The 23,539-nt window shown below is 51.1% G+C and overlaps 1 protein-coding gene across 1 annotated transcript; it reads right to left on the bottom strand.

Moving 5' to 3' along the window:
- Window positions 1-14,558: 14,558 nt before the first annotated feature.
- Window positions 14,559-22,137, bottom strand: SPACDR (sperm acrosome developmental regulator). The gene is made up of 3 exons (XM_002817760.4): window positions 21,856-22,137; window positions 21,280-21,579; window positions 14,559-14,924 (listed from the first exon to the last, which is right to left on the bottom strand). The coding sequence occupies exons 1-3, from the start codon at window positions 21,916-21,918 to the stop codon at window positions 14,691-14,693; spliced, it is 597 nt and encodes a 198-aa protein (XP_002817806.2). The 5' UTR covers window positions 21,919-22,137; the 3' UTR covers window positions 14,559-14,690.
- Window positions 22,138-23,539: the final 1,402 nt, after the last annotated feature.

Here is a 23,539-nt window from a genome sequence, read left to right on the forward strand (position 1 = left end):
ATCCTACTGCATCTCGGAGGCTGGCAGGGTGAACTCCCCCAGCAGGTCAGGTAGCTCTGAGGTGTCTCAGCCTGAACTCATGATTCCAAACCACCTTCACGCCTTCGTCCCAACCCAGAAGGAAGAGATCCAGGGAGGAGGGCACACATCAGGCTGCAGGCCAACACACTGACCCTGAGCCTGGCCTCCCTAGCATCAGGCTGAGGAACAGGAGGGTTGGGATGAGCCCCATTAGGTGTGTGTGAAGTCTCTGGGACATGGGATGATGCCAGCCACTGGGATGCAGAAAAGTTGGAGGCAGGGGACAGAGTCTCATTCAGGAGAATTTGTCCATAATCCAAGCCAGGTGTTGTGGCTCACACCTATAATCCCAGCACTTTGGGAGGCCCAGGCAGGTGGATCACTTGAGGTCAGGAGTTCAAGACCAGCCTGGCCAACATGCTAAAACCCCGTCTCTACTAAAAATACAAAAATTACCCGTATGTGGTAGCCCAGGCCTGTAATCCCAGCTACTTGGGAAGCTGAGGTGGGAGGATCGCTTGAACCCAGGAGGTGGAGGTTGCAGTGAGCCCAGATCGTGCCACTGCACACCAGCCTGGGCGACAAAGCGAGACTCCATTTCAAAAAAAAAAAAAAAAAGATTTTAGCTGTGCGTGCTGGCACATGCTTGCAAATCCCAGCTACTCGGGAGGCTGAGGCATGAGAATCGCTTGAACCTGGGAGGCAGAGGTTACAGTGAGCCGCCAGCAACTGTATCTCAAATAAATAAATAAATAAATAAATAATTAAATAAATAAGAATTTGTCCGGAATCTGGGTGAGGCAGGAGAAAATGAAAGAAACCAGAAAAGCAAAGATAAACAGATTTGCAGAGTCGGGTGGAGGATGGAGAATTCAATGGAGCTGAGCACAGCAAGGAGGAGAATGTTGGGCTGAGGGCCTGAGCTTGCTGGGGAGATGTCCTTGATGTCCACACTGGGCATAGAAGGCTGATTGATGCCAGTGGTTGGGGCCCCAAAGAGCCCAGGGACAGCTGGAGGTAGAAAGAAAGGGTGTGGAAGCACGGAAGATGGGGCCATAAACCAGGAAAAGGGAGCCACAGATAGGGGAAATGTATGCAGAAATCGCCAGCCTCACTCTGGGAGGCAGGTCCCGAAAGATCCCCTTAGCAGGGGACCAATGCCCAGGGATCTTGGGGAGATGGATGGGGATGGGGGAAGCAGCAGATGGTCTGTTACTCAATGAGGTTGGACACACAGGAGATGTTGGGGGGTCTTGGGGTGGAGAGTGATTCCATGGAAGCCTCTAGATTGGACAGGGAGATGCTGGTGTGAGGTTTTTCCACAGTCCAAGAGAGGTTGGTAGAAGAAAAGCAGGTTCTGCTATCAGGCCAGGTGCAGTGGCTCACACCTGTAATCTCAGCCCTTTGGGAGGCCCAGGTAGGAGGATCACACGAGGACAGGCATTCGAGAGCAGCCTGAGCAAGATGGTGAAACCCTGTCTGTACAATAAAAACACAAAAAAATTAGCCAGGTGTGGTGGTGTGCACCTGTAGTCCCAGTTACTCAGGAGGCTGAGACCGGAGGATCACTTGAGCCCAGGAGTTCAAGACCAGCCTGGGCTGGTCAAGACCCCATTTCTAAAAAAATTTAAAGTTAGCTAGACATGGTGGTGTATGCCTGTAGTTCCAGCTACTTCTTTGGCTGAGGCAGGAGGATCCCTTGAGCCCAGGAATTTGAGGCTGCACTGAGCTATGATTGTACCACTTCACTCCAGTCTGGGTGACAGAGTGAGACCCTGTCTCTAAAAATAAATAAATAAGCCAGGCACAATGGCTCATGCTTGTAATCTCAGTACTTTGGAAGGCCAAGGCGGGAGGATCACTTGAGCCCAGGAGTTGGAGACCAGGCTGGGCAACATAGAAAGACCCCATCTCTACCAAAAATTTAAAAAATTATCTGGGCGTGATGGTGCACACTTACAGTCCCAGCTATTCAGGAGGCTGAGGTGGGAGGATCACTTGAGCCCAGGTCAAGGCTACAGTGAGTTATGATCACACCACGGCACTCCAGCCTGGGCAAAAAGCGAGACTCTGTTTCTAAACAAATAAATAAATAAAAAGCTATTTTTTTCACATATGAATGGACTCCTGGGAATCCAAGCTTGGAAATGGGGAGGCCGAAGCCCTTGCCTCTCTGCCTCCTCCCAGCCCTGGCCCGTCTCTCCTCTGTCTCCCTGGGTTTCAGTCCCAGCTCCAGTGCCTACTGACCATGTGACTTGGGGATCATTCCCTTTCCTCTAAGAGCCCCCCCTTCCTCATCTGAACACTGAGGAAATGACTGGCCTCATGTGGTTGCCAGAGCTCAGTTGGGGCCCTCAGAAGGTTGAGTCATTGTTTTTCGGAGCTGATGAGATCATGGCACGTGTGCCATTGACCTCTGTCCTTCCTCCCTCCCCACCTTTGACTCTCAGCCTGTCCTCTCCTCCTCTGGACGACCTCTGGGACATCCTGCCCTTTTCCCGTGTTCATTGTTTCTGCAGCAGATGAGCAGGATGTCGGGGATGCTGGGACATGAAAAGCCCGTGGTCTCTCTGCCGGTAGGCTCCGAGGCAGGGGGTTCAGACCCTCTCGCCTCGGGCTCCTGCTGGCTGGCCCCACACGTGCCCCCTCCAGCCCCAGCCCTGCTCAGTGGAGAAAGCAGATAAGTCAGGAAATGTGGCCCCAGTTCTAGGAAGCTCAGAGTCCCAGGAGGCAGAAGACATGCCTCTCACCCGCTCACTGATACCTGCTATTTGCTGGGGCCTGGGAGTGGCATGGACAGCTCTGAGTGGGACCAGCTTTCACCCTCCCAGGGTGCAGCATGAGCTCTAACATCCAGGCCAGGCCAGGCTCCAGGAAAGAGGATGCAAAACTCCATGCAGCCTGTGCAGATTAAACACCAGCTCCAGCTCTGTGAAGGGTGGGTCAGCTCAGCCTGGAGGATGGGAAGGCTTCCTGGAGGAAGCCCTTGAAGGAAGTAGGTGGAACAGAAACTTGCTGTTCTCCTCTCTGGGAGTCTGAGACTGCCCTTTCTTTTTTTTTTTTTTTTTTTTTTTTTTGAGACAGAGTCTCACTGTGTCTCCCAGGCTAGAGTGCTGGAGTGTAGTGGCATAATCTCATCTCCCAGGCTAGAGTGCTGGAGTGTAGTGGCACAATCTCAGCTCACTGCAACCTCTGCTTCCCAGTTCAAGGGATTCTTCTGCCCCAGCCTCCCAAGTAGCTGGGACTATAGGTGTACGCCACCACACCTGGCTAATTTGTGTATTTTTATTAGAGACAGGTTTCACCAAATTGGCTAGGCTGGTCTCGAACTCCTGACCTCAGGTGATCCGCCTGCCTCAGCCTCCCAAAATCCCGGGATTACAGGTGTGAGCCACCGTGCCCAGCCTGCCTGCCCCTTTCTGTCTCTGTCTCAGGCCAGTTCAGGTCTGAGCAGGGAAGTTTTGCTCAGCTTCACTGACCAGGTGAGTGTTGCTCATGCTGCTCTCCAGACCCTTTGCCTTCCTCTAGATTTTTTTTTTTTTTTTTTTTTTTCTTGGAGACAGGGTCTCGCTCTGTCACCCAGGCTGGAGTGCAGTGGCACAATCATGGCTCACTGCAGCCTTGACCTCCGGGGATTAAGTGATCCTCCCACCTCAGCCTCCTGAGTAGCTTGGGACTACAGGCACATGCCACCACACCCAGGTAATTTTTTTTTTTTTTTTATGAGACAGGGTCTTGCCATGTTACCCGGGCTGGTCTCAAACTCCTGGGCTCAAGCAGTCCTCTGACCTGGCCTTCCAAAATGCTGGTATTGCAGGCTGGGCCTGCCTTCCTCTAGAGGGCGATGGGTACCATAGCCCCACACCTGTAATCCCAGCACTTAGAGAGCCCAAGGAAGAAGGATCACTTGAGGCCAGGAGTTTGAAACCAGCCTGGGCAACATAGAGAGACTGTCTCTACAAAAATAAATAAATTAAATTAAGTTTTAAAAAAGAGACTTAACCTCACAGATGGGGCCCCAGCCCGGGTCATGACTCACCTCTGCTTCCCAGCAACCTCCTTCCTGATCCCCAAATCAGAATTCAGGAGGTCTAGGATGTAGTATGTGGCAATCTGTACAATTTCAGCAGTCACAGGAAACAAACACAGCTGAACCTCCCTGAGGGTCTCCCCCGAAACCTTCACCTTGGCAGTATCCCCATCTCTGGGGGGCTGGAATCAGAGGGTCTGGGGACCCATGAGGCAAGGATTTGGTCATGAAGGACTATCTTCCCCTGAGAGAGCCTCTACAGACCCAGAGAGTTGCCAAGGGAAACAAGGGCAGAGGCAGGAGGAGAGAGGTCAGGTGGTGTGAGACAGGTGGAGTGTCAGAAGCCCTGGGATGGGAGCAGGGTCCATCTGTGTGGGGAACTAGATGGGGAACCCATGGTTAGGGGAGGTCTTGTGTGAAGGAGCTGGTGTGGAGGGACTATGTCCAGCAAGGCCCATTCAGTGGCCTCAGACCTCATAAGGTCCAGGGGGTGGCCACACAGTTGGTCATCCATCATGATCCGCAAGTGTCGGGTTGCCATGGCAGCCAGGAAGCATGCATGCTCAAGAAGCTGAGGCCCAGATGGCCTGGCATGGTGGCTCACGCCTATAATCCCAGCACTTTGGGAGGCTGAGGCGGGCGGATCACAAGGTCAAGAGATCGAGACCATCCTGGCTAACACGGTGAAACCCCATCTCTACTAAAAAATACCAAAATACCAAAAAATTAGCTAGGTGTGGTGACAGGCACCTGTGGTCCCAGCTACCCAGGAGGCTGAGGCAGGAGAATGGCGTGAACCTGGGAGGCAGAGCTTCCAGTGAGCCAAGATCGCACCACTGCACCCCAGCCTGGGTGACAGAGCGAGACTACGTCTCAAAAAAAAAAAAAAAAAAAAGAAAAGAAGAAAAAAAAAAAGAAGCTGAGGCTGGGGCCGGGTGCGGTGGCTCACACCTGTAATCCCAGCACTTTGGGAGGCTGAGGCGGGCGGATCACGAGGTCAGGAGATCGAGACCATCCTGGCTAACACAGTGAAACCCCGTCTCTACTAAAAGTACAAAAAAATTAGCTGGGCGTGGTGGTGGGCGCCTGTAGTCCCAGCTACTTGGGAGGCTGAGGCAGGAGAATTGCTTGAACCCAGGAGGCAGAGGTTGCAGTGATCCGAGATTGTGCCACTGCACTCCGTACTCCAGCCTGGCAACAGAGTAAGACTCCATCTCAAAAAAAAAAAAAAAAAAAAAAAAAAGCTGAGGCCTTTGACACTGAGCTTCAGGAGACTGAAGACTGGCTGAGGCCGGTGCGGTGGCTCATGCCTGTTATCCCAGTGCTTTGGGAGGCTGACCTGGGAGGATCACTTGAGGCCAGCAGTTCAAGACCAGCCTGGGCAACACAGTGAGACCCCGTATCAAAAAAAGAAGAAAAGAGCCAGGCGTGGTTGGGATTACAGGATTACACATCTGTAATCCCAACACTTTGGAAGGCCAAGGTGGGCACATCACCTGAGGTCAGGAGTTCAAGATCAGCCTGGCCAACATGGAGAAACCCCGTCTCTACTAAAAATACAAAATTAGCCCATTGTGGTGACGCATGCCTGTAATCCCAGCTACTAGAGAGGCTGAGGCAGGAGAATCACTTGAACCTGGGAGGTGGAGGTTGTGGTGAGCCGAGAACGCACCATTGCACTCCAGCCTGGGCAACAAGAGTGAAATTCTGTCTCAAGGAAAAAAAAAAGAAGAAGAAAAGAAGCTTAAGGCCAGGCGCGGTGGCTCACGCCTTTAATCCCAACACTTTGGGAGGCTGAGGCAGGCAGATCACTTGAGCTCAGGAGTTCGAGACCAGCCCCATCTCTTCCAAAAATACAGAAAATTAGCCAGGCTTGATGGCACATGCCTGTAGTCCCAGCTACCTGGGAGGCTGAGATGGGAGGATCGCTTGAGCCCAGGAAGCAGAAGTTGCAGGGAGCCGTGATTGCACCACTGCGCTCCAGCCTGGGTGACATGCAAGATGCTGTCTCAAAAATAAAATAAATTATGGCCAGGCGTGGTGGCTCACGCCTGTAATCCCAGCACTCTAGGAGGCAGAGGCTGGTGGATCACCTGAGGTCAGGAGTTCGAGACCAGCCTAACCAATATGGTGAAATCCCATCTCTACTAAAAATACAAAAATTAGCCAGGTGTAGTGGCGTGCGCCTGTAGTCCCAGCTACTCAGGAGGGTGAGACAGGAGAATCGCTTGAACCTGGGAGGCGGAGGTTGCAGTGAGTCAAGATTTCACCACTGCACTCCAGCCTGGGCGACAGAGTGAGACTCTGTCTCAAAAAAATAAATGAAAATAAATAAAATAAATAAGGCCGGGCCCAGTGGCTCATGCCTGTAATCCCAGCACTTTGGGAGGCTAAGGTGGGTGGATCACCTGAGATCAGGAGTTTGAGACCAGCCTTGGCAACACGGTGAAACCCCGTCTCCACTAAAAACACAAAAATTAGCGGGCTGTGGTGGCAGATGCCTGTAATCCCAGGTACTCGGGAGGCTGAGGCAGGAGAATCGCTTGAACCTGGGAGGCAGAGGTTGCAATGAGCCGAGATCACGCCACTGCACTCCAGCCTGGGCAATAAGAGCGAAACTCCTTCTCAAAAAACTAAAAACAAAACAAAACAAACAAATAAATAAATAAATATTAAAATTAAATAAAATATAGTCTAGGCTCAGAGCAGAGCCCTGAGAATCAGGGCCCAGTCCCTTCCCCACAAGTTACTACCACAGACACACCTTGCCAGTCCTTCAACCTGAGAAAAACCTCAAAATGCCCCACACTTTTTCTACGGGCCCCCAGGCTGAGGAAAGGCCAGGGCACAAGGGGAGTGTTTTGTAGAGATGAGGTCTGGCTATGTAGCCCAGGCTGGCCTCAAACTCCTGGGCTCAAGCGATCCTGCCACCTTGGACTCCCAAAGTGCTAGGATTACAGGATTACTCCCAAAGTGCTAGGATTTCAGGTTATCCTGAAAACAAAGGGATGACAAGGGGTGGAGGCTGGGTTAGTTCTGGGCTAGAGGGATAGAGTGGCTGCAGGTGGAACCTGGGGGGCCGGGCAGGATGCGAACTTGGTGGGGAAGGAAGGTTTCCACACCACTGTGTTCTGGCCAAGAATTGGATGAGGCAGGATTTGTTTTGCTGAATTTTGTTTTGTTTTGAGACAAGGTCTTGCTCTGTTAACCAGGCTGGAGTGCAGTGATGCAATCACTGCTCACTGCAGCCTCTAACTCCTGGACTCAAGCAATACTTCCACCTCAGCCTCCCAAGTAGCTGGGACTTATAGGTGCATGGCACTATGCCAGTTAATTTAATTATTATTTATTTTTTCTTTTCTTTTATTCTTCTTCTTTTTTTTTTTTTTTTGAGACGGAGTCTCTTTCTGTTGCCCAGGCTGGAGTGCAGTGGCGCAATCTCGGCTCACTGTAACCTTTGCCTCCCGGGTTCAAGCGATTCTCCTGCCTCAGCCTCCCTAGTAGCTGCGATTACAGGCGCCCACCACCATGCCTGGCTAATTTTTGTATTTTTAGTAGAGACAGGGTTTCACCATGTTGGCCAGGCTGGTCACGAACTCCTGATCTCAGGTGATCCACCCTCCTCGGCCTCCCAAAGTGCTGGGATTACAGGCGTGAGCTACCGCACCCAGCCTAAAATTAATTTTTTTTAGAGATAGGGTCTCATGGTTGGGCGCAGTGGCTCACGCCTGTAACCCCAGCACTTTGGGAGGCCAAAGCAGGTGGATTATTTAAGGTCAGGAGTTCCAGACCAGCCTGGCCAACATGGTGAAACCCTGTCTCTCTACTAAAAATACAAAAAAATGAGCTGGGCGTGGTGGCACACGCCTGTAATCTCGGCTACTCGGGAGGCTGAGGCACGAGAATCGCTTGAACCTAGGAGGTGGAGATTGCAGTGAGCCGAGATCGCGCCACCGCCTTCCATCCTGGGCGACAGAGCAAGGCTCCGTCTCCAAAAAAAAAAAAAAAAAAAAAAAAGCGAGAGATGGGGTCTCACTATATTGCCCAGGCTGGTCTTGAACTCCTGGGCTCAAGCAGTTCTCCCTACCTTGGCCTCCCGAAATGTCAGGATTACAGACATGAGCCATCATGCGCAGTGCAGAAGTTGTTTTCACTAGAAACTGACCGTCCCGTGGAAGCAGTGTCACCAGTGCCCATTTTATGCTCTGGAGACCCTTTAGTGTTTAAGAATCCATCCGCTAATGTCGGCTCCCCCATCGGCTAATGTCGTAGGGGTGCTGGGACGAGCGGCAGAGCCCGCTGTCAGGGTCTCCGGGGGCTCACATAGGGAGGTCTCTCTGTTCCCGGCTATGGCCTGGAGCCCCTCTAGCAGTTCCTCCACCACCCCCATTAGGCCGTAGGGGCTTCCCCAGCCAGAGGCCAAGGGCGACGCGACCTTAACGCCGGTCCGCGCACGGCGGCGCCACCTGGAGGTCAGGACCAAGACGAGACAGGCTGTTCGAGTCCCCCAGCTTCGTCGCGGCCGCCACGCCCGACAACCCGGCCCTCGCTGGCGTCCCTAGCTGGCCCCCTACAGGTCTTACCTGCGCTTGGTTCCCCCAGACCCAGGCTTCTCCCCACCTGCACCCACCAGACTGGGAAGGTGACCTGACTAGACCGAGGGCTGAGGCGGGAGAGACTCCGCCCCCTAGGCCCCGCCCCCTTATGTCAGCGGACGAGGCTGACGTCACTGGATTGGGCAGGTGTCCAGGTGTCCTCTCTCCAGCTGCATCTCCCCTCCTCCACGCAAGGGGAGTCCTCAGTCCCCCAGGCCAGAGTCTCCACTACCCCAAGGTGTCTTCTGTGATCTCCCCGCAGTGCGGCCTCCGGGGCACCCCCCCCACCCCAATAAAACTCATCTCCGGTTAAAATATCGATTCCAGCGGGCGTGGTGGCTCATGCCTGTAATCCCAGCACTTTGGGAGGCCGAAGCGGTCAGATCACCCGAGGTCAAGAGTTCGAGACCAGCCTGGCCAACATGGTGAAACCCCTTCTCTACCAAAAATATAAAATTAGCCGGGCGTGGTGGTGCATGCCTGTAATCCCAGCTACTCTGGAGGCTGAGGCAGGAGAATCGCTTGAACCTGGGAGGCGGAAGTTGCAGTGAGCCGAGATTGTGCCACTGCACTCCAGCTTGGGCAACAGAGTGAGACTCCATCTCAAAAAAAAAAAAAAAAAAAAAAAAAAAAGGATTCCCAGGCCCCCTACCTCTGTTTCTGACTTTGAGGCCAAAAATCTGGTTTTTGTTTTGTTTTGTCTTGTCTGGTTTGAGACAGGCTCTCGCTCTGTTGCCCAGGCTGAAGTGCAGTGGCACCATCATGGTTCACTGCAGCCTCAAACTCCCGGGCTCAAGCAATCCTCCACCTCAGCCTCCCGAGCAGCTGGGACCACAGGCACGTACCACCACCACCAACAGCTACTTTTCTTTTTTGTTTGTTTTGTAGAGATGGGGTCTAGCTATGTAGCCCAGGCTGGCCTCAAACTCCTGGGCTCAAGGGATCCTGCCACCTTGGACGCCCAAAGTGCTAGGATTACAGGCATGAGCCACCACACCCAGTCGGAATCTGTGGGTTGTTTTTTTTTTTTTTTTTTTTTTTTTCAGACGGAGTCTTGCTCTGCTGCCCAGGCTGGAGTGCAGTGGCTCGATCTTGGCTCACTGCAACCTCTGCCTCCCAGGTTCAAGCGATTCTCCTGCCTCAGCCTCCCGGGTAGCTGAGACTACAGGCACCTGCCATCATGCCCAGCTAATTTTTGTATTTTTGTAGAGACAGAGTTTCACCATGTTGACCAGGCTGGTCTTGAACTCCTGACCTCAGGTGATCCACCCGCCTTGGCCTCCCAAAGTGCTGAGATTACAGGCGTGAGCCACCGTGCATGGCCTGGAATCTGTGTTTTTTTTTCTTATTTTATTTTTTGTTTTTGTTTTATTTTTGTTTTGTTTTGTTTTGTTTTGTTTTATTTTTTTGAGACGGAGTCTCACCCTGTCACCAGGCTGGAGTGCAGTGGTGCGATCTCCACTCACTACAACCTCTGCCTCCCGGGTTCAAGTGATTCTCCTGCCTCAGCCTCCCAAGTAGCTGGGACTACAGGTGAGTGCCACCACACCTGGCTAATTTTTCGTATTTTTAGTAGAGATGGGGTTTCACTGCGTTAGCCAGAATGGTCTCCATCTCCTGACCTCGTGATCTGCCTGCCTCAGCTTTCCAAAATGCTGGGATTACAGGTATGAGCCACCATGCCCGGCCTGGAATCTGTGTTTTTAACAAACTCTCAGGAGATTGTGATATGTCCTAAGCTTCAGAATCCCAACAATCTACATTCCCATGCAATGTAGCAGTGATTCCCAAACTTCAGCAGGCGTGTTCAAACAGATTGCTGGCCCCCATCCCAGGGTTTTTGATTCAGTAGGTCTGCAGTGCAGGGCCTGGAGTTTGAATTTCTACTACTCTTTGGGAATGCAATGCTCTGGTCCAGGACCACACTCTAGTAACTATTTCATTTATTTTCCTTTTTTTTTTTTCTTGAGACAGAGCCTTGCTTTTGAGACAGAGATTCAGACAGGTTAATTCACTTGCTGAAGTTGACACAGCCAGGAAAGGCAGAATTTGAATGTGGTCTTTGTGAGCCCAAAGGCTGGGCTGGTTCTGTCTGCGGCAACTGCTAGTTAGCACCTACCTCCCAGGAACTTACCTTGTTTCTGCAGGTTAACTCAATACTCCCTGAAGCCTGAGGAAGTTTGTTATTTTTATTTTTATTTTTTGAAGACAGAGTCTGATTCTGTCGCCCAGGCTGCAGTTCAGTGGCGTGATCTCGGCTCACTGCAACCTCCGCCTCCCGGGTTCAAGCAATTCTCCTGTCTCAACCTCCCGAGTAGCTGGGATTACAGGTGTGCACCACCATGCCCAGCTAATGTTTTTTTTCTTTTTTTGAGATGGAGCCTCACTCTGTCGCCCAGACCGGAGTGCAGTGGCACAATCTCGGCTCACTGCAAGCTCCGCCTCCCGGATTGATGCCATTCTCCTGCCTCAGCCTTCCAAGTAGCTAGGACTACAGGTGCCCACCACCACACCCAGCTAATTTTTTTATATTTTTAGTAGAGACGGGGTTTCACCGTGTTAGCCAGTATGGTCTCGATCTCCTGACCTCATGATCCGCCAGCCTCGGCCTCCCAAAGTGCTGGGATTACACGCGTGAGCCACCACGCCAAGCCAATTTTTGTATTTTTAATAGAGGGTTTCGTCATGTTGGCCAGGCTGGTCTCGAACTCCTGACGTCAGGTGATCCACCCACCTCAGCCTCCCAAAGTGCTGGGATTACAGGTGTAAGCCGCCGTGCCCAGCCATCAAGTCATCATTTTATTTAAGGAGCTTGAGGCTCAGTGAAGGAAAGTGACTCTCAAAAGTCACCAAGTGCCTGCAATCCCAGCCCTTTGGGAGGCAGAAGCCGGAGGATTGACCAGGAGGTGGAGGCTACAGTGAGCTATGATTGTGCCACTGTCCTCCTGTCTGGCCAACTGAGCGAGACTCTGTCCCAAAAATAAATAAAAAATAAAAATAAGAGTCGCACAGCAAAGTAGTAGCAATATTGAGACTAGGACCAACGTCTCTTGACTCCGTGTCAGGTGCTCCTCCTACTACTTCCCGCACATGGTATTCTTTATCACTTCCAAAATGACATTCCTAGCCGGATGCAGTGGTTCCCACCTATAATCCCAGCACTTTGGGAGGCCGAGGCAGGAGGATTGCTTGAGGCCAGGAGTTTGAGACCAGACTGGGCAACATAGCTAGAACCCATCTCCACAAAAAATTAAAAAAGAATTAGCTGGGCATGGTGGCATACACCTGTAGTTTCAGCTATTCGGGAGGCTGTGGTGGGATGATCGCTTGAGTCCAGTAGTTGGAGGCTGCAGTGAGCCATGATTGCGCCACTGCCCTCCAGCCTGGGCAACAGAGCCAGACCCTGTCTCTAAAAAACAAAAACCACTGGCTGGGTGCAGTGGCTCACGCCTGTAATACTAGCACTTCGGGGAGCTGAGATAGGTGCATCATCTGAGGTCAGGAGTGCAAGACCAGCCTGGACAACACGGTGAGACCCTGTCTCTACTAAAAATACAAAAGTTAGCCAAGTGTGGCCAGGCGCGGTGGCTCATGCCTGTAATCCCAGCACTTTGGGAGACTGAGGCAGGCGGATCACGAGGTCAGGAGATCAAGACAATCCTGGCTAACATGGTGAAACCCCGTTCTCTACTAAAAATACAAAAAAAATTTAGCTGGGCGTGGTGGCATATACCTGTAATCCCAGCTACTCAGGAGGCTGAGGCAGGAGAATGGTGTGAACCTGGGAGGCGGAGCTTGCCGTCAGCGGAGATCATGCCACTGCACTACAGCCTGGGTGACAGAGCAAGACTCTGTCTCAAAAAAAACAAAAAACAAAAAACAAAAACGGTTACATGGGTGTGGTGGCAAGCACCTGTAATCCCAGCTACTCCAGAGGCTGAGGCAGGAGAACCACTTGGACCCCACGGGCGGAGGTTGCAATGAGCCGAGATCACACCACTGCAGTCCAGCCTTGGCAATAGAGTGAGACTCCATCTCAAAAAAACACACAAAAAAACTGTCATCAAGAGGCAGCTTCCTTCTGCCCACCCCTTTCCTTCCTCTCCCACAAGTCTGCCTGTGCCTGCTCAGCCAAGCCCAGACAGGGCTCCAGATCTGGGGAAAGAGAGAGCGATGGGATGTGCCTTGGTTGCTGAATGAACCCACCTTCCTTAATTTCCCTTCCACTCCCAAGAGCTGAAGAAGCCAAAGACAAACAAGAGCAATATTCCTTTCCACAAGCCCACAGCGTCAAGCTTCGATGAGCTCCTGGGCCTGTAGCTACTTGCAAGGCTATTTTACCAGTGACCCTCAGAGGCCCAGCTTCATCCTACTCTCCCCTCCCCTCCTCTCACTGAAACCTCAGGTCCCCAGTGATGAGGAGCTCGTCTCTAAAGACTCGGAGCGGCTGATCCTGGATGTTAGACAGCTAGGTACTACTCCAAACCTCAGGACCCATTAAATCTCAGGACTTCCTGGGACTCAGATCCCGCACCAACACCATTCACCCCCAGAAGGGTTCCTGGCAGATAATAGAGACGTGATGAATAATTGGTGATTGAAAGCTCCAGACATGAGCTGCTCTTTATTAGTCTGTTTTGAGGCCCCGCCTGAAAACCTGAAAGTAGGCTTTGACTTTAGGCTTCACTCAGGACTGATTCCCAGTGAAGTCATTTAACTCGTGTTGAACACCTGCTATGTAACATGTGCAGAATGAAAGCTACATGACCTTTCTTCTTTTTTTTTTTTCTGAGATGGAGTCTCACTCTGTTGCCCAGGCTGGAGTGCAGTGGTGCAATCTCACCTCATTGCAACCTCTGCCTCCCAGGTTCAAATTATTCTCCTGTCTCAGCCTCCCAAGTAGCTGGGATTATAGGCACATGCAACCACACCAAGCTATTTTTTTGTATTTTTAGTAGAAACAGGGTTTCACCATGTGAAAAAGATGTTTTAAGAGATAAGGTCTTGTTATGTTGCCCAGGCTGGTCTCAAACTCCTGAGCTCAAGCGATCCTCCTGCCTCAGTCTCCCAAAGTGCTGGGATTATAGGCATGAGTCACCGCGCCCGGCCTTGCTGTTGCTTTTGTGAAACAACCCTGCTTTTTCCTGGAGAGCCACCTCTGCACCTTCATGTGGCTTGGCTACTCTGAGAGGGGACCTGAAACTGCCAGGTCTCCCTTCTTGTTGTCTCCCTTGCCCTCTAACCTCCCTCCAAATTGCCACAGTCTCCCTCTAGGTCATTATTCCCACGGTGCCAGGCCAAATCCTCAGCCAGCTCCTAGGCTGCAGCCTTCACCCGGCCCTGCCGTGAGCATGGTCCCTGTAGAGCCCCCTGGAGGTGTAGTTTCAGCTCTTGGTGAGGCGCGGGCAGCAGGCAGCGGGCAGCGGGGCTGGAGTTCCTTCACAGCGGGTGGATGCATCTCCCACAGCCCCCATGTGCGTCTGCAGACGCACAACTCTCCACAGCCAAGCCCATGGCAAAGCCCTTCAGCGCCAGAGAGGCAGGGTGGTGGGCTACCCCTGGGAGCTGGCAGTTTCCAGCAAGGCCTCCTTCGCTGAGCCTTGGACAAGCCCCGTAATCCACCCTAAATACCTTTCTTGTAGGATTGCTAAGGACAGCAGCTGTCGGGACTGGGTCCTTGGTGAATGGCAGCTGTTACCATCCTTATAAGGAAGGGTGGAGTTACAAACAGGCATTTCGGCCCCAAGAAGGGGGTGGGACCCAGAGCAGAAACGTGCTGACCATGCTTCCTCCCAAATAGACCTACAGGTGACCACCACTGGGATTTAGGCTCTCACCTTAGGAGTCTCTCCCTGACCCACCCAAACTCCTCTCATCCCCTCCCGCCATCCACAAACACACTCCATACTGACTCAGAACTATCTGATATTTATTTCCCAATATTTTGATACTTTTTTTACAAATGGAATACATGGAATGAAGGGGCTGATATGGGACCCTAGGTAAGAGTGAGGTCGGGACTCTCTAAGGGTCTGGGGTTCCCCCTAGAGGAGACTTTGGGCATCCAGTTTCAGGGACTGAGCCGGGTTGGGTCGGGGGGCAGCATGGCATCGGACGTGGTGCCGTCTGTGCCTCTCCTGCCTGCGGTACAGCTGGCGCAGGTGTTTCCGAACGGCCCACAGCACCAGGTACACCTCCCACAGCATCTCAGCCTCCGGCGTCTTCAAAGGTGACTGCGTCCTCACTTGGGAGCTGACTGAGGCAGAACTCACTGATGACTAAGAGAAAGAGAAGATGTGCACGTGTAAATAGCTGGGTCTAGGGAGAAACTGCCGCTAGAACAACTCATAGATGAACAGCAAAGGGCTCCCTAATTCCACCTCTCCCATCAGGCCAGCTCATACATCACCTCCTCCAGGAAGTCTTCTCAGGTTGCATTAAATGTTTGTCATCTCTATCCTTTTTTTTTTTTTTTTTAATGAGACGAGGTCTTGCTATGTCGCCCAGGCTGGTCTCGAACTCCGGGCTCAAGCGATCTTCCTGCCTTGGCTTCCCAAAGTGTTGGGGATTACAGGCGTGAGGCATCACACCTGGCCCATCATTTCTATTCTTCTTCTTTTTTTTTTTTTTTTGAGATGGAGTCTTGCTCTATCACCCAGGCTGGAGAACAGTGGCATGATCTCAGCTCACTGCATCCTCCACCTCCTGGGTTTAAGCGATTCTCCTGCCTCAGGGTCCTGAGTAGCTGGGATTACAGGTGCCTGCTATCACTCCCAGCTAATTTTTGTAGTTTTAGTAGAGAAAGGGTTTCACCATGTTGGCCAGGCTGGTCTCGAACTCCTGACCTCAAGTGATCAGCTGGCCTCGGCCTCCCAAAGTGCTGCGATTACAGGCATGAGCCACCATGCCTGGCCTTTTTTTTTTTTTTTTTTTTTGAGACAAGGTCTCACTCTGTCACCCAGGCTGGAGTGCAGTGGCATAATCTCAGCTCACTGCAACCACCACCTCCCAAGTTCAAGTGATGCTCCCACCTCAGCCTCCTGAGTAGCTGGGACTACAGTTGTGCACCACCATGCCTGGCTAACTTTTATATATATGTATAAAAGTTATATATATATATATATATATATATATATATATATTTTTTTTTTTTTTGTAGAAATGGGGTTTTGCCCAGGCTGGTCTTGAACTCCTGAGCTCAAGTGATCCACCTGCCTCAGCCTCCCAAAATACTGAGATTACAGGCGTGAGTCGCCACGCTTGGCCTAAACTGTTTTTTTGTTTTGTTTTGTTTTGTTTTGAGATCATTGTAGACTGACTGACCTGCAATTGGAAGAAATCATAGAGATCCTGTGCACCCTTTACTGAGTTCCCCTCATAGGAAAATCTTGCAAATCTATACTATTATACCATAGTCAGAATATTGACATTGATCCAATCTACTGATCTCATGTAGATTTCCCCAGTTGTACTTGTACTCACTGGTGCGTGTGTGTGTGTGTGTGTGTGTGTGTATAATTTTACCAAGTTTTATCCAGTGTGCAGGTTCATGTATCCAACTACCACAGTTAAGGTACAGAACATTTCCATCGGGCAGGAGAAACAAAAAACAAAAACATAAAAACAAAACAAAACAGAAAGCTACAGAACATTTCCATCAGACAGGAGAAAGCAAAAAACGAAAACAAAACAAAAAAAGATACAGAACATTTGCATCATCACAAGTGTCCCTCATGTTGTCCTTTCATAACTACACTCTTCTCCCCCATCTCTGTGGCCCCTGGAAACCACTGAGCCACTAATATGTTCGCCATTTCTAGACTTTTGTTATTTCAAGAGTGGTAGATAATATAAACGGAATCATTCAGTATATAACCTTTTAGGATTGGTTGTTTCCACTCAGTATAATTTCCTTGAGGCCGGGCCCAGTGGCTCATGCCTATAATCCCAGCACTTTGGGAGGCCAAGGTAGGTGGATCACCTGAAGTCAGGAGTTTGAGATCAGCCTGGCTAACATGGTGAAACCCCATCTCTACTAAAAATACAAAAAATTAGCTGGGCGTGGTGGTGGGCACCTGTAGTCCCATCTAATCAGGAGGCTGAGGCAGGAGAATAGCTTGAAGCTGGGAGGCGGAGGTTGCAGTGAGCCGAGGTCGCACCACTGCATTCCAGCCTGGGCAACAAGAGTGAAACTCCGTCTCAAAACAAAACAAAAAATTTCCCTTGAGATTCACACCCATGTTACTGCGTGTATCAATAGTTTGTCCTTTTTACCATTTTTTTTTTTTTTTTTTGAGACGAAGTCTCCCTCTGTCAACCAGGCTGGAGTGCAGTGGTGCAATCTCAGCTCACTGCAAGCTCCGCCTCCTGGGTTCATGCCATTCTCCTGCCTCAGCCTCCCCAGTAGCTGGGACTACAGGCGCCTGCCACAACGCCTGGCTAATTTTTTTGTATTTTTTCTTTTTAGTAGAGACGGGCTTTCATCCTGTTAGTCAGGATGGTCTTGATCTCCTGACCTCGAGATCCGCCTGCCTTGGCCTCCCAAAGTGCTGGGATTACAGGTGTGAGCCACCGTGCCCAGCCTATTTTTTTTTTTTTTTTTAGGCAGAGTTTCGCTTTTGTTGCCCAGGCTGGAGTGCAGTGGCATGATCTCCGCTCACTGCAACCTCCGCCTCCCAGGTTCAAGCGATTCTCCTGCCTCAGCCTCCCTAGTAGCCCACCACCATGCCCAGCTAATTTTTTTGTATTTTTAGTAGATACGGGGTTTCACCACGTTGGCCAGGCTGGTCTTGAACTCCTGATCTCAGGTGATATGCCTGCCTCGGCCTCCCAAAGTGCTGGGATTACAGGCATGAGCCACCACGCCCGGCCCTGTCCTTTCCATCTTTTTAGAATTTTATTTATTTGTGTGTTTGTTTTGTTTGTTTGCAGATATGGGGTCTCACTATGTTGTCTAGGCTGGCCTCGAAACTCTGGGCTCAAGCGATGCTTCCGCCTGGTGTTTCAAAGTGCTAGGATCACAGGTGTGTTGCTGCCCCTGGCCAGTTTGTCCCTTCTTATTGCTGAGTAGTATTCTGGGGTTTGAAGGTATCACAGTTTAACCATTCACCCACTGAAGGACATGGGTTGATTTTGGCTATTACAGATCAAGCTGCTATGAAATCCACATTTAGATTTTTTTTTTTTTAGATGGAGTCTCGCTCTGTCACCCAGGCTGGAGTACAGTGGCGCTATCTCGGCTCACTGCAAGCTCCGCCTCCCAGGTTCACGCCGTTCTCCTGCCTCAGCCTCCCGAGTAGCCTGGGACTACAGGTGCCCGCCACCATGCCCGACTAATTTTTTGTACTTTTAGTACAGACGGGGTTTCACTGTGTTAGCCAGGATGGTCTTGATCTCCTTACCTTGTGATCCACCTGCGTCGGCCTCCCAAAATGTTAGGATTACAGGCGTGAGCCACTGCGCCTGGCCTCACATTTAGATTTTTGTGTGAACGTAAAATTTTATTTATCTGGGATAAATGCCCAAGAGTACGACTGTTGGGTCATATGATAACTGCATGGTTAGTTTTATAAGAAATAACCACTCTTGGCCAGGCGCTGTGGCTCACGCCTGTAATCCCAGTACTTTGGGAGTCTGAGGCGGGAGGATCACCTGAAGTCAAGAGTTCGAGACTAGCCTGGTCCAATATGGTGAAACTCTGTCTCTACTAAAAATACAAAAGTTAGTCAGACATGGTGGTGAGTGCCTGTAATCCCAGCTACTCGGGAGGCTGAGGCAGGATAATTGCTTGAACCTGGCAGGCAGAGGTTGCAGTGAATGAGATCATGCCACTGCACTCCAGCCTGTGCGACAGAGTGAGACTCCATCATAAAAAAAAAAGAGAGAGAGAGAAATGACCATCCTGTTTTCCAGAGTTGCTGTGCTATCTTTTTTCTCTTTTTTTTTTTTTTTTTTTGAGAGTGTCTCACTGTCACCCAGGTTGGAGTGCAGTGCCACAAATATAGCTCACTGTGACCCTGACTTCCCAGCGGTCCTCTCACCTTAGCCTCCCAAGTAGCTGGGACTACAGGCATGCATCATGCCTGGCTAATTTTTTTACTTTTGTAGAGATGGGGTCTCCCTGTGTTGCCCAGGCTGGGCTGAACAAGCTTACAATCCTACCCACATATATGAGTGCAGGTGAGCTTTCAAAATCAACATTTGATCATGTTACTCCTCTGCTCAAATGTCTTCAAGGGCTCCCATTGCTCTAAGGGTCCAATCCAAAGCTCACAACTTGGCAACCCTGCCTTCTACCAGCTGACTTTAGGCTTCAGGATCATTCCACTCCAACCCACACACCTTGGGCCAGCTCTGCACACATCTGCTATTCTTTTTTGTTTGTTTGAGACAGACTCTCACTGTATTGCCCAGGCTGGAGTGCAGTGGCACAATCTCAGGTCATTGCAACCACTGCTTCCCAGGATCAAGCGATTCTCCTGCCTCAGCCTCCCAAGTATCTGGGATTACAGGGGTGCACCACCACACCCCGCTGATTTTTGTTTTTATTTTTAGTAGAGATAGGGTTTCACCATGTCGGCCAGGCTGGTCCTGACTTCAGGTGATCCACCTGCCTCAGTGGCATGATCTCGGCTCACTGCAACCTCTGCTTCCCAGACTCCAGCAGTCCTCCCACTTCAGCCTCCCGAATAGCTGGGACTACAGCTGTGAGCCACCGATTCCTGGCTTATTTTTGTATTTTTTGTAGAGATAGGGTTTCACCATGTTGCCCAGGCTGGTCTCAAACTCCTGAGCTCAAATGATCCTCCTGCCTTGGCCTCCCAAAGTGTTGGGATTACAGGCATGATCCACTGTGCCTGGCCACACATTTGCCATTCTTACTCCCTGGACACGCCTCCCACTCCCTCCACCTTCCCTAACAACCCTTTCAAGCCAAGCTAACACCTTCAGGCCTCAGCTTTACCCTCACTTCTGTTAAGAAGGCCTTGCCTGGCCAGGCGTGGTGGCTCATACCTATAATCCCAGCACTTTGGGAGGCCGAGGCGGGCAGATCACTAGGTCAGCAGATCAAGACCATCCTGGTTAACACGGTGAAACCCCGCCTCTACTAAAAATACAAAAAAAAATTTAGCTGGGCATGGTGGCAGGTGCCTGTAGTCCCAGCTACTCAGGAGGCTGAGGCAGGAAAATGGAGTGAACCCAGGAGGCAGAGCTTGCAGTGAGCCGAGATCCTGCCACTGCACTCCAACCTGGGCGACAGACTCCGTCTCAAAAAAAAAAAAAAAAAGAAGGCCTCGCCTGACTCCTTAGTTCTGGATAACATGCCTCTCTCCTGGGGTCCTACAGCCCTCTTGACAACGTCACACTTAACAGTGTGTGGATACTGAACTAGCAATGCCTATTATCTCATCTGCAGCCCCGCAAGTCTGCAAGTCTTGTTCAGTGTTGTATCTTCAGTACCTGGCATTTGGTGGACACATAGGAAATATTTTTTATTTTTATTTATTTATTTTTTTGAGATGGAGTCTTGCTCTGTTGCCCAGGCTGGAGTGCAGTGGCGTGATCTCGGTTCACTGCAAGCTCTGCCTCCCAGGTTCACGCCATTCTCCTGCCTCAGCCTCCTGAGTAGCTGGGACTACAGGTGCCCGCCACCTTGCCTGGCTAATTTTTTTGTATTTTTAGTAGAGACAGGGTTTCACCATGTTAGCCAGGATGGTCTCGATCTCCTGACCTCGTGATCCACCTGCCTCGGCCTCCCAAAGTGCTGGGATTAAAGGCGTAAACCACCGCGCCCGGCCGGAAATACATGTATATATTTTTAAGAGACAGAGTCTCGCTCTATTGCCCAGGCTGGAGTGCAGTGGTACAATCATAGCTCATTGCAGCCTTGAACTCCTGGGCTCATGTGATCCTCCTGCCTCAGCCTCCCAAGTAGCTGGAACTACAGGCACCACTAAACCTGGCTAATTTTTAACTTTTTTATAGAAATGGGGTCTCGCTTTGTTGCCCAGGCTGGCCTTGAACTCCTGGCCTCAAGTGATCCTCCTGCCTCAGCCTCCCAAAGTGCTGGGACTACAGGCATGAGCCACCATGCCTGGCTAATAAAGAAAACATTTGCCGGGCATGGTGGCTCATGCCTGTAATCCCAGCACTTTGGGAGGCTGAGGCAGGTGGGTCACTTGAGGCCAGGAGTTCGAGACCAGCTTGGCCTCGTGGTGAAACCCTGTCTCTACTAAAAATGCAAAAATTAGCCAGGTATGGGAGTGCATGCCTGTAGTCCCAGCTACTCGAGAGGCTGAGCCAGGAGAATCGCTTAAACCCAGGAAGTGGAGGTTGCAGTGAGCCGAGATCACGCCACTGCACTCCAGCCTGGGCGACAGAGGGAGACTCTGTCTCAGGAAAAAAAAAAAAAAAAGAAAAAAAGAAAAAGATATTTTAAGAGACAGGGTCTTGCTGTGTTGCCCAGGCTGGTCTCGAATTCCTGAGCTCAAGTGATCCTCCCATCTCAGCCTCCCAAAGTGCTGGGATTACAGGCGTGAGTCACTGCACCAGGCCAGGAAACAATTGTTGAACAAGTAATCGGAGGGAGGGGTGAGTCAGTGGGGGCTGGGGAAAGAGGGAGGGGGTGCTGACCTTCCAGCTGCACATCTGCCAGCCGCTCTGCAGGGCAGAGACCATGAGTGTGGAGACAGACTTGACGGCCGTCCTCGGCAGCTGCAGCAGGGATCGGCCCTGTTGGCCCAGCTCCACCTCGGTCTCCTCTGTAGTCTTGGCCAACAAGCAGGGATCTGCCAGCTCAGGGGACTCACCCAACTTGGGCTTAGCCTCTTTTGGGGGCTCGACCAACCTCAAAGTCTCAGCCACCTGGAGAGTCTTCTTGGAGTCAGGGTGTCCTGAGATGGTTGGTTTAATTTTCTGCCTCCAGAAGAAAACCTGAGAACCAAGACACAGGGAGGAGAGACAGGAGAGAGGCGCAGGGCAGAGACAACACCATCCACAGAAAAGAAGGCACAAAAGGGATGGAGTAGTGAGTTTCCTGGCCTCTCTTCCTTCTCCTCCAGCCCCTCCCCAGCTGTCCTTTCCTTCCTCCCCACTCCATCTTGTTTGGCCACAGGCCAGGAAGGGGGGGAACCCACACAGTAAGGGGCTGCTGTGACCCATGCCCTCATCCCAGTGCATCATGAGGACAGAGTGGTCTCGGAAACTCACCCAGGAAATAATCCTTTGCCAAGCCCGTCTAACCCATCGGAAGAACTTCATGACCACAACCATCTCTCTTGATGGGAAAAACACAGACGAAAGGGCAGAGCTAGCATTTGGTACGGTGCGGGGTGGCGGGTGGGGGACGGGGTGGGCTGTGGGCCAGTGACCTCTTGAGGGGTCTCCCGTGAGCTTCAAGCACAGCAGTAAAGAAAGAAGTAGGAAATCCTGGGGGAAGCCCCTCCTGGCAACAAATCCCAGACCTTTTCTCCCCTCCCTGGGACAGGGAGAGGAGTCGAAGTAGATGAGAACCTACAGTGAGGGAGAGTTCTAGACCATTGTGAGGCTGCCTGGCCCCGACCCCAACCCCCGAGGCCCTGCCCGGACCCACAGAGTCCATCTCTTCCACCCTGGCCCTTCTTCGCTCAGATCTAGGGAAAATAAACTAACATGTAACAAACTAATAGGCACTGTCCCTGCATCACATCATGCAGTCCCTTCACAGCAGCCCTTCAAGGTAGGTATTATTGTTAGTGCCACTTCACCAAAGAGGAATCTGAAATTCAGGAAAGCTGAAGAGGGCCGGGCATGTTGACTCATGCCTATAATCTCAGTGTTTTGGGTGGCTGAGGCAGGAGGATCACTTGAGGCCAGGAGTTGAAGACCAGCCTGGGCAACATAGTGAGACCGCCCCCCAACTCACTATGTTTAAATTTTCAAAAAAAAATTTAAAATCAGTTAGGAGTGGTGGTGTGTGCCTGCAGTCCTAGCTACTCAGGAGGCTGAGGCAGGAGGACTGCTTGAGCCCAGGAGGTGGAGGCTGCAGCGAGCCATGATTGTGCCACTGCACTCCAGCCTGGGCAACAGAATGAGACCCTGTCTCAAAAAAAAAAAAAAAAAAAAAAAAAAGGAAGGAAGGAAGGGAGAGAAGGAGGGAGGAAGGAAGAGAGAGAGACAGAGAAAGAGAGGAGAGAAAGAAAGAAGAAAGAAAGAAAAGAATGAAAGAAAGAAAAGAAGGAAAGAAAAAAACAAAAAAGAAAGACAAAAAAGAAGGAAGGAGGGAAGGAGGGAAGGAGGGAAGGAAGGAAGGAAGGAAGGAAGGAAAAAACTTAAGGGGCCAGGTGTGGTAGCTCACACCTGTAATCCCAAAACTTTGGGACACCAAGGTGGGATGATTACTTGAAGCCAGCAGTTTGAGATCAGCCTGGCCAATATAGCGAGATGGTCTCTACCAAAAAATTTAGGCCAGGCGTGGTGGCTCATGCCTGTAATCTCAGCACTTTGGGAGGCTGAGACAGGCAGATTACTTGAGTTCAGGAGTTTGAGACCACCTTGACCAACGTGGTGAAACCCCTTCTCTACTAAAAATACGAAAAAAAAAAAATTAGCTGGGTGTGGTGGTGCACACATGTAGTTCCAGCTACTTGGGAGGCTGGGGCATGGAAATCACTTGAAGCTGGGAGGTGGAGGTTGCAGTGAGCTGAGATCTCACCACTGCACTCCAGCCTGGGTGACAAGAGCGAAACTCTGTCTCTAGCTGGGCATAGTGCCACATGCCTGTAGTCCCAGCTACTTAAAAGGCTGAAGTGGGAGGATCACTTGAGCCCAGGAGTTGAAGACTGCAGTGATCTATGATCACACCACTGCACTCCAGCCTGTGCAACATAGCAAGGCCCCATCTCTACAAAAATAA

The sequence above is a fragment of the Pongo abelii genome, chromosome 6 (assembly GCF_028885655.2).
Source record: "Pongo abelii isolate AG06213 chromosome 6, NHGRI_mPonAbe1-v2.0_pri, whole genome shotgun sequence".
Taxonomy (NCBI): domain Eukaryota; kingdom Metazoa; phylum Chordata; class Mammalia; order Primates; family Hominidae; genus Pongo; species Pongo abelii.

Bases quoted from the DNA above. Each gene is read 5' to 3' on its own strand.
- SPACDR (XM_002817760.4), bottom strand. From the start codon at position 21,918: ATGGTTGTGGTCATGAAGTTCTTCCGATGGGTTAGACGGGCTTGGCAA. The intron at 21,580-21,855 runs GTGAGTTTCCGA...CTTGGTTCTCAG, and splicing joins GGCAAAGGATTATTTCCTGG to GTTTTCTTCTGGAGGCAGAA. The intron at 14,925-21,279 runs GTCAGCACCCCC...TCTTTCTCTTAG, and splicing joins GGCAGATGTGCAGCTGGAAG to TCATCAGTGAGTTCTGCCTC.